The sequence below is a fragment of the Mustela lutreola genome, chromosome 5 (genome assembly GCF_030435805.1).
Source record: "Mustela lutreola isolate mMusLut2 chromosome 5, mMusLut2.pri, whole genome shotgun sequence".
In the NCBI taxonomy this organism is placed as follows: domain Eukaryota; kingdom Metazoa; phylum Chordata; class Mammalia; order Carnivora; family Mustelidae; genus Mustela; species Mustela lutreola.
The window spans coordinates 69,665,608-69,676,522 of NC_081294.1; the positions used below are offsets into that span (position 1 = coordinate 69,665,608).

The 10,915-nt window shown below is 40.5% G+C and overlaps 1 protein-coding gene across 1 annotated transcript; it reads right to left on the minus strand.

Annotated features, from left to right (window-relative positions):
• Positions 1 to 7,497: 7,497 nt before the first annotated feature.
• On the minus strand, positions 7,498 to 8,789 carry LOC131832002 (large ribosomal subunit protein uL3-like). The gene has a single exon (XM_059174484.1). It carries the CDS (start codon positions 8,762 to 8,764, stop codon positions 7,553 to 7,555), a length of 1,212 nt encoding a protein of 403 aa, XP_059030467.1. The 5' UTR covers positions 8,765 to 8,789; the 3' UTR covers positions 7,498 to 7,552.
• Between the last annotated feature and the right edge of the window lie 2,126 nt (positions 8,790 to 10,915).

Consider the following 10,915-nt stretch of genomic DNA (forward strand, 5'->3'; position numbering starts at 1 on the left):
CCAGTTAGGCCAGCAAGGCAATATACCATTCTTTATAGAGTTAGGCTAGTCAGTTCTCTTTCGTACTCTAAAGAATTCATACTTTGCATGTTTGCATCATAACTGTTACACAAAATTGTTAGTGAATTGCTTTGATATTTGTAAAATCAAGAATTAATAGTGAAATATTGATTAATAAATAACACTGATTTCTTGCCTCCTGGATTAGTTTCCATTTCTTTTTTTTTTTAAAGATTTTATTTATTTATTTGACAGAGAGAAATCACAAGTAGATGGAGAGGCAGGCAGAGAGAGAGAGAGAGGGAAGCAGGCTCCCTGCCGAGCAGAGAGCCCGATGCGGGACTCGATCCCAGGACCCTGAGATCATGACCTGAGCTGAAGGCAGCGGCTTAACCCACTGAGCCACCCAGGCGCCCCTCCATTTCATTTTGATGAGGGAACAGAACGCTGGCTGAAGAGAAAGCAGAAGCTGACTGCCAAGCAACCTCCCCTGCCCCCCCCCCCCCCCCGCAACTCCTGGGTGGGACAGGTATGACATTCTTTGGAGGCTCCCAACCATTTTAATGTTAATGTCTTGCTGAAGGGGAAAAACAACCTTAATTTAACAAAGGCAAGGCTCTGGTATCTTGTGGGTCTTCTTGAGCATATGAAAGTTCTTTTGAAACCTCCCTTTTTCCTTCCCTCCCCCAACCCAGTAGTATATAATCAGCCACCCCTCATAACCTCAGAGGATGCTGTTTCTGCTCACGGGTCCTGCCCCATGCTTTAATAAGCCACCATTTTGCCCCAACGATGTCTCAAGAATCCTCTTTTGCTCATCAGCTCCAAATCTCACCCCACCGAATCTCTCAGTTATATTTTAAACTTAACCAATTTCAATGTCTCATTATCCTCTTGTTTTTATAGACTAAATCTCAAGTCTATTTTTCATTTTAAAAAGAAGTGCAGATGACAAAATTCGAGTCCTTGCAATTCTGAAAATCAATTTATTGAGCGCTCAAACTTAATTGGTAGTTGGGTTGGCATAGAATCATTGATTGAGTACCCTCTTTTCTCACACTCCGAAGGTATTACTTAATTTTTTAAGAGTCCGTTGTTGCCAATCTTCTTAATAGATATCACTGTGTACCTACTATATTTTAGGTGCTGATGCTAATCTGATACTAATTGCTTTGTTAATGATAACACTCAGTGGGTCCTTTCAAGGCAAATATTTTTACTCTGAGATACTTTCTTATACATTACTTATTTAACAATTTCTTTCCCTCTATTTTCTCACTTGTTTCTTTTAGTATTCCTAATTGTTGAAAGACAAAATAGTGCTCTGTTTCTCATGATGCTATATTTCCTAATATTTTTGCTTTTTTCCAGTTTTTTCCTTCCCATGCAGAGGAATATCTTCCATGTTATCTTCCCTATTTTTCCATTTTGGGTATCATTACTTCTAATGGATAAAAATTGTTCATATTTTCAATGTTCCCTTTCTTCTGCATACTTACTTGTTTCCTGAATTTGAAATCAGGCAAAAAGTTAGGAATATTAGAAACATCCTGCGAAAATGTTTCAGGAATGCTTTTCTTATGCAAATTGCCTGCTTTTGTCTACCTTTTCATCTAGCTATTTCATTTACCTTCCTCTTCCTTTTTAGTTTTTATTTTATTCCCCATCTAAGAGCTTTAGTTTCCTTTCCCTTCTCTGTGGAATTTCCTTACCTATTTTTTGTTTCTTTCTTGTTTCTGCTTGGAGGAATAATATGAAATCTGGAATAATGGTTACTGTAAAACGATCTTATCTTTTGCTTTTTATTTTCTAGAGTAACTTGCTAATATCTTAATAGCCTCTTCCTTTCCCTCCTGCCTCTTTAAATTTGAGCGTGAATGAAATTTTGTGTGGACTTTTAGGCTTCCAGTGTTTCGATGTTGTTTTGCAAAACACTTAGCAAAACTTTTTTAGAAAGTGACCAAGATAAGGATGATTACATTTATAATATACAGTATTTAGGTAAACTCTGGAAACTTGGAAGCACTAAAAATGAATATTGCTGATTTTATATTAATAATAGATCAAGAAAGGCATTTTCTACAGAAATCGCATTTAATTTCAGAAGTTTGAGAACTTTTTATTTTTTTTTTTATTTTTTTTTTAAGATTTTATTTATTTATTTATTTGACAGAGAGAGAGATCACAAGTAGGCGGAGAGTCAGGCAGAGAGAGAGAGAGAGAGAAGCAGGCTCCCGCCGAGCAAAGAGCCCGATGCGGGGCTCGATCCCAGGACCCTGAGATCATGACCTGAGCCGAAGGCAGCGGCTTAATCCACTGAGCCACCCAGGCGCCCCGAGAACTTTTTAAATTTAAATTCAATTAGCCAATGTATAGTACGTCATTAGTTTCAAAGGTAGAGTTCAGAGAGTATCAGTCTTATATAACACCTAGTGCTCATCACATCACATGCCCTCCCTAAGGCCCATCATCCAAGTTACCCTTTGATGAGGGAGCACAAGGCTGGCTGAAGACCAAGCTTTTGCTTTGCTTTTTTTTTTGCTGGCGCCTTGCACACCCCTCACCATCCACTCCCCCTCAGTAATATGTGTAGCATTCCTCAGGCAGCCCTGACTGCCATGAACAATAAGCAAATAGTTAACTTGCAGAGATCACAATCCTGCAAGACAGGAATCTCCCAATTATCTTGATGTTAGTGGCTTGCTAAAAGACAATCTTGGTCTTCCCGCACCTTGTAGGCCCTCTTTAGCATATGAAAACTCCACTGAATAAACCTAACCAAAGAGGCACAGAATCTATACTCAGAAAACTATAAAGTACTCATGAAAGAAATTGAGGAAGACACAAAGAAATGGAAAAATGTTCCATGCTCCTGGATTGGAAGAATAAATATTGTGAAAATGTCTATGCTACCTAAAGCAATCTACACATTTAATGCAATTCCTATCAAAGTACCATCTATCTTTTTCAAAGAAATGGGACAAATAATTCTAAAATTTATATGGAACCAGAAAAGACCTTGAATAGCCAAAGGGATATTGAAAAAGAAAGCCAACGTTGGTGGCATCACAATTCCAGACTTCAAGCTCTATTACAAAGCTGTCATCATCAAGACAGCATGGTACTGGCACAAAAACAGACACATAGATCAATGGAGCAGAATAGAGAGCCCAGAAATAGACCCTCAACTCTGTGGTCAACAAATCTTCGACAAAGCAGGAAAGAATGTCCAATGGGAAAAAAACAGCCTCTTCAATAAATGGTGTTGGGAAAATTGGACAGCCACATGCAGAAAAATGAAACTGGACCATTTCCTTACACCACACACAAAAATAGACTCAAAATGGATGAAGGACCTCAATGTGAGAAAGGAATCCATCAAAATCCTTGAGGAGAACACAGGCAGCAACCTCTTCAACCTCAGCCGCAGCAACATCTTCCTAGGAACATCGCCAAAGGCAAGGGAAGCAAGGGCAAAAATGAACTATTGGGACTTCATCAAGATCAAAATCTTCTGCACAGCAAAGGAAACAGTTAACAAAATCAAAAGACAACTGACAGAATGGGAGAAGATATTTGCAAACATATCAAATAAAGGACTAGTGTCCAAAATCTATAAAGAACTTAACAAACTCAACACCCAAAGAACAAATAATCCAATCAAGAAATGGGCAGAAGACATGAACAGACATTTCTGCAAAGAAGACATCCAGATGGCCAACAGACACATGAAAAAGTGCTCCATATCACTCGGCATCAGGGAAATACAAATCAAAACCACAATGAGATATCACCTCACACCAGTCAGAATGGCTAAAATCAACAAGTCAGGAAATGACAGATGCTGGCGAGGATGCGGAGAAAGGGGAACCCTCCTACACTGTTGGTGGGAATGCAAGCTGGTGCAACCACTTTGGAAAACAGCATGGAGTTTCCTCAAAATGTTGAAAATAGAACTACCCTATGACCCAGCAATTGCACTACTGGGTATTTACCCTAAAGATACAAATGTAGTGATCCGAAGGGGCACGTGCACCCGAATGTTTATAGCAGCAATGTCCACAATAGCCAAACTATGGAAAGAACCTAGATGTCCATCAACAGATGAATGGATAAAGAAGAGGCGGTATATATACGCAATGGAATACTATGCAGCCATCAAAAGAAATGAAATCTTGCCATTTGCGACATGGATGGAACTAGAGCGTATCATGCGTAGCAAAATGAGTCAAGCAGAGAAAGACAACTATCATATGATCTCCCTGATATGAGGAAGTGGAGATGCAACAAGGGGGCTTAAGTGGGTAGGAGAAGAATCAATGAAACAAGATGGAATTAGGAGGGAGACAAACCATAAGTGACTCTTAATCTCACAAAAAAAACTGAGGGTTGCTGGGGGGAGGGGGGTTGGGAGAAGGGGGGTGGGGTTATGGACATTGGGGAGGGTTTGTGCTTTGGTGAGTGCTGTGAAGTGTGTAAACCTGGCGATTCACAGACCTGTACCCCTGGAGATAAAAATATATGTTTATAAAAAATAAAAAATTTAAAAAAAAAAGAAAAGAAAACTCCACTGAAACCTTCCTTCCCCTCACCTTCCCCCAACCGCAGGATACATAACCTGCCATCCCTCATAGCCCTGGTCAGCAGCTCTTCCTGCCCACAGGTCCTGTCCCCGTGCTTTAATAAACCACCATTTTGCACCAAAGATGTCTCAAGAATTCTTTCTTGGTCATCAGCTCCAGACTTCAGCCCACCGAACCTCTCCTAGGTTCTAGAACTTCATCACCTTTCTTCCTCCCCACCTCCCCTCCCCCAACCCTCAGTTTGTTTACCAGAGTCAAGAGTCTTTCATGATTTGTCTACCTCTCTAATTTTTTCCCTTTCAGTTTTCTCTCCCTTCCCCTATAATCCTCTGTGCTATTTCTTATAATCCACATATGAGTGAAACCATATGACAACTGTCATTCTCTGATTGACTTATTTCACTTAGCATGATACCCTCCAGTTCTATCCACGTTGATGAGTTTGAAACATTTTTAACTCATAACATGATAGCTCTGACAAATCTGAAGGAAGATCTATGCTTTCTAGAAAGCAACCTTGCTAAATTGTATTTAATAATTCTACCTATAACCTTTTGATTATTCTGGAAAAGTCATAATTACTCATTAATATTTTCTCAATTAAGAGTAGTTTATCTTACCTAAAAGCTTTCTTTCTAGCTCTGTTTACATTAATCAGTATCACTATCTTATAATAAAGTATGGTCAGAGAATCACTTGGGGAAAATAATAACCTTTTCTAATATAAGTTAGCTAAAATTGCTGTAAGTCCAAGTTATATACCTCATGTATGTAAAATACAAAATGACAAGTAATGTACCAGCCCTAGCTGAAGACTCAGTACAGTCCACATCTTATCATTAGTTATGTCTATTAAATTGTGGCATTCAAATACCCACCCTTTCTTTCATCTAAAGCCATTGTTCATTTGATGGTCCTACAGTAATAGGTGAAATATGTGAACAACAACAAAAAAAAATCTATTAGATAAGACACCAGCCTCCTGATTTGTCTGATTCACAGAGAATGTTAACAGAAAAATTCACAAGAAAGTAGTACATCAGTTGTGGCCTCAAGTGCCTCAGGAACCACCGTAACTTGCCAAAGGTCATCCTAAAGAACACACATTACAACGCCATCTGATAGCTCTTCATAGCCTGTTAAATAGAAGTGGTTACCTATTTCAACTGAGCCACAAATTCAATTCCCTGCAGTAATTTGAGATAAATTTCTGTAGTGCTCCCTTGTATTTTCCCCAGTCAATTTGTTATTTAGGACCAAGTGAACAGGAATAGTTTATATAGCTGAATGCCTGGACAAATTTAAAATGAGGCAATGTACGTGATTATTCCTCTTACCCATTTGTGGTATTGTCTGGTCTACAAAAGATAATACTGTGCCACTTAGAACCATGAGTTCTGCCACCAGATGAAAACTGCTCTAATCAGCGCCAGCACCAAATAGTGGGCCAATCATCCAAAACTCAGAAGGGACAGAAACACTTTCAACCCCGAGATCTTTGAAATGTGGTTGAGACATTTGCTGAAGATATTGGCCCCACTGCATTATTTCAGAAGAAAGTTGTCTCTCTTAAGGACAAGGCAAGTTTGTGACACTGTGATCTTTCGCACAGCAACTGAAGAACTTACAGCTGGAACAGGGGAAAGGGGAGCAAGTAAAAAGATCCTGGAATAATCTGCATTTATGTTTTGAAATTCAAAAACAAAATGTAATGTCTTTCTTCAGTGATAAAATGAGATATTAAACTGCTGCTGCTCCTTTTCCTGCTCATTATCTGGGTTCAAAATAATTGTGCTTTTCAGTCAGATCTGTGGTATGATGAACTTAGAATTAGATGATTCCTTCAGATCTATGGTCAGATCTGTGGTATGATGAACTTAAAATTCCCATGTCTGCAGAGTCAGACATCCTGGCTTGCGTTCTGCTGAGGAATGCTTATCCTATTTTTAAAAAGTTTGTATACTTAGAGATCTTACCCCAGGATTTTGCTGATCATGATTCACAGCTAAAACTTCAACCAATGGTTACCTAACATCCAATAATTATATGAAAACCTGGACATGTGGTCTGTTCAAACTGATGTTCTGGATACAACATCAGTCCGACACACTGACTGCATCAAGGGTTTCTGGCTCAATCACACTGACTAGGTTAGGTGCCCAAATAGGCCTGACCTGCTAGTTCATACCAAGCAACTTGTCTAAGGATACCCTTCATCCCCCTGACCAATTCAGCTCACAATTTTCATCTGCTTTCTTCTTGCAGATATAAGAAAGTATGCTTTTCAATTATTCCAGGCTCTGAATACAAAAGCATCTAGGAGCAACAATAAAAACAATGTCCATTTTTCTTTCTTTCTTTCTTTCTTTCTTTCTTTCTTTCTTTCTTTCTTTCTTTTTAATGAAGGCTGCTGCTTACAGGACTCTGGCAAGCAGTGATTGGCTTGAGACTAATTCAGAGTATTTATTGATCTTTTAGAAATCCATCTTGGATGGATCACACATCCAAAGCATCACAAAGTTGTCTCCTATTTGAAACTAAACAGTGCCAGGACACCTGAATGGCTCAGTTGGTTAAGCATTCGACTCTTGGTTTCAGCTCAGGTCATGATCTCAGGGTTGTGAGACTGAACCCCAAGTCAGGCTCAACGCTGAGCGCAACGTCTGCTTGTGATTCTCTCTCTCCCTCTGCCCCTCCCCTGTTCATGCACCCCCAAATAGATAAATTCTCAAAATAAATAAATAAATTTAACAGTATGTAAAGTATAAGAATTGTACATTTTTATAGAATCACCTTCTATAATTCGCAGTTAGTAATGGAAAAGTATATGAAACTATGCCAAAAATTTAATTACTGGGCTCAAATGTGATATCTTAGAGGAATTATGTTGCCACTTGTTTCCCCCCCGCCCCCGCACTGGAAAATTGTTTTTATTGAGATCCCACCAGCTACACAATCTGCTCCTGACATTAAGCTCCTTCTTCCTTTGCAATTCGGTCTTTCTTAAGTGGTCCCATGAACGCTTTCTTCTCCTCCACCGTCTGGAATCGGCCATGGCCAAACTTGGAGGTGGTGTCGATGAACTTAAGGTCGATCTTCTCCAGGGCCCGCCGTTTGGTCTGCACCAGCAAGGACTTGCGGAGCGTAAGCACTCGCTTCTTGGTTCCCACCACACAGCCCTTCAGCATGATGAAGTCATTGGTCACTTCACCATAGTGGACAAAACCACCCAGGGGGTTGATGCTCTTGTCAGACAGATCGTAGTCGGTGGAGGCATTGTTCTTAATCAGCTTGTCATCCTTGATGAGGTAGCCCTGGCCAATCTTGTAGATCTTCTTGTTGATCTCCGTGCGGTGATGGTAGCCTTTCTGCCCAGCCTGAGCCACAGAGAAGGCCACGCGGGCAGGATGCCAAGCCCCAATACACGCAACCTTGTGCAGGCCCCGGTGGGTTTTGCGGGGTAGCTTCTTGGTGTGCCAGCGGCTGGTGACCCCTTTGTAGCCTTTGCCCTTGGTGACACCAATGACATCGATCATCTTGTCCTGCCCAAACACTTGGTTCACAGGCACCTGCTGCTCCAGCCTCTCCCGGGCCCAGTCCAGCTTCTCAGCCACTGTGCCTCCGTTCACCTGGATCTCCATGAGGTGGGCCTTCTTCTGGCGCAGAGGAAGCAGACGCATCTGGGTGTGGGCAATGACCCGGATCACCTGGCAGTACTTCTTCATGCTGTTGAAGTCCTTCTCGAGTTGCTTTTTGCCATCATCATCCTGCCACTTCTTACAGTACTTGGTGAAGGCCTTCTTCTTAGACTTATGCCAGTTCTTATAAAAGCGCCTTTTGCATTCATCACTGATGTGCTCAGCAAAGATGGTCTTAAAGATACGGAGGCCTCGAGGGGTTTCCACGTAGCCCATGATGCCCACAACCACCATGGGTGGTGTCTCCACAATGGTCACAGCCTCCACAACTTCCTTCTTGTTCACCTTGGATCCTGGCCTGTCCACCTCCCGCATGATGTGAGTCATGCCGGCCTTGTAGCCCAGGAAGGCTGTGAGATGAACAGGCCTGGAAGAGTCATCCTTGGGGAAGCTCTTCACCTTCCCACGGTGCCGGCTGCTGTGTTTCCGAGGCAAGAACCCCAGGGACCAGTGCCTGGGAGCGGAGAATTTCCTGTGAGACATTTCGCCGCCGAATCCTGCCGGTAGAGGCCACTTGTTTTTATAATGACCTATATTAGTGTACTCATTTGACTAATGACTGTAATGGTCACTAGCTTGGTATAGTTTCTATTTAGTACAGGTGCTCAGGTAAATCCACTTGAGTGATAATTCCTCTGTGTTTCCTGTAGCATCTCTTCATTTCTTTTTTGTAGAAGGAAATACGGGATACTAGGCATACCTCTGTCAGCCTCACAGTGGAACACTGACTGCTTTGCATGTAGATGCTACATTTAACATGTTTGATAAATTTCAGCTATGACAGTTATACTTTTACGATCCTATAAAATGGAAGGCCATTTTAGGAGGAAAGACAATTTGCTCTGAGAGAAAACAGACAAAATGCTTTTGTAAGGTCTCTTTTTTCTTTTTTCTGTTTCTGAGTGGGAATGAAAAAAGAAGGCTCCTGAACAGGTATTGTTTATATGATGCCACCACCATTAGTCTGCTGGTTCTCAGACTCAGCTGTGGGCAGGCATATATTCTTTGAATATAAGAACATGTATCACCTAGTTGAGTACTGCTTTTCACAAAATACAGAGATAAAACGACTTGTCTCCAATCTGATTTCCTAGGCAAAAGCATAAACACATGCCATAAATATTCAGAATTGACCTTCACGAAAAACCTCTATGAATTAATGCCTCTTATAGATGCTCTAAATTTAAAGATCAGGTGATTTATGGTAACACAAAAATACTAAACTCTAGTTAAACATTAGAAAGTCATTTATCAATTCTACTATACTTAATTTTCTTTCCCATCATGTTCTTATTCCAGCTTCTTTTCTACAATAGGATTTCTAGGGCATCAACTCTTATTTCCACACATAGCAAGATTGCCTCTCATGGGGAATGAGACTTAAGCACATCAAAAGTATTTTCTATAAAGTTTTTGTGACAAACACTGTAATAGAAATTCTGTTACTATAATAAGGATAACAAACACTTTCAAGTTGACAACTCTGATATATTAATAGGTAAATGAATTGTGATTTGGAATGCATTGACTTAAATCAGCTATAGATTTGACTTCTGCCTGCTGTGTCACAGCACGTTATTTTCAAATAGTGTAAATGACTAAGAACAACTAAAAGCTTAAAAGGATTTAATATCATGCAGTGTCAGGGAAAAAAGAGAACATGCTTAATGGCACATTAATTAATGCTGAATTAAAATTGAATTCTATGAGTTACAAATGCATCAGGGAATTGGTTTTAATCTTTGCAACCACAATGGGTAACATAAATTAATGACAGAGCAGAGAATGCTGTCAACTGTGTTATTCCATCTTATAGGAAAGCAACTGCTTACAAAAAAATTTCTCTACAGGCAAAGTGGAACTCATAATTGACAGCAAAAGATAGAAAGGAGGACAGTGTCATAAGCTTTATGAAAGCATTCCAGAACTCTAAATTAGAAAAATCTTTCCTTCCACACTTTGACCGCAAAGAGCCTACTGAATCCTGATTTTTGTGTCTGAAGTTCACTAACAGAAGGGTGCTAAGAAAAAAAAAAAAAAAAAAAGATGGAAATATAGACAGTAGTCCCTTTCTCCAGCAGAGAATACACACATGCACACATAGGCAAACTGAAAACTTCTTGGAGGTATACCTTTAATAGCTTTCTTTGCGTGCCATTGTGAGAAATTCTGACTTTCAGGACCCACTCTAAGGTCAAGCCCTCCCCAAGGACCAGATTCATCTCGCTGATTCCTGGAAGTCGTGACTTCTTTCATATGATCCCATCAGCTCTTTAAAGCCTAGTAGAAGCTGGCAAGGCATCTCTCCTGCCTGTGCTCAGGTTGCTGGATATAATTTGTTATCTTGTTCTCTCTTCTCCACTTCCTTTGTATTTTCTTCTGAGAAGCTTCCTTGCCCCTGACCTGCCACAGGCTCATCCCGTGCCCCCCCCACCCCCATTCCTCATTTTCATACAACCTGTGGCTGTGGCCAGGTCTGTCCCCCACTGTGTGGTTATGTCTGATGGGGGCTTCCTGTCCTCCTCCTCCGTCTCTAACTCTCTTGAACAGATTTTTTCAAGCTTAGGTTGATGTTAACCCTAATTACACAAGAGTATATCTGGAAATGAGAAGCAACTAATATGAAAATAAATG

What these genes read in the sequence shown, in the direction of transcription:
- LOC131832002 (XM_059174484.1), bottom strand. Translation starts at nt 8,764, where the DNA reads ATGTCTCACAGGAAATTCTCCGCTCCCAGGCACTGGTCCCTGGGGTTC.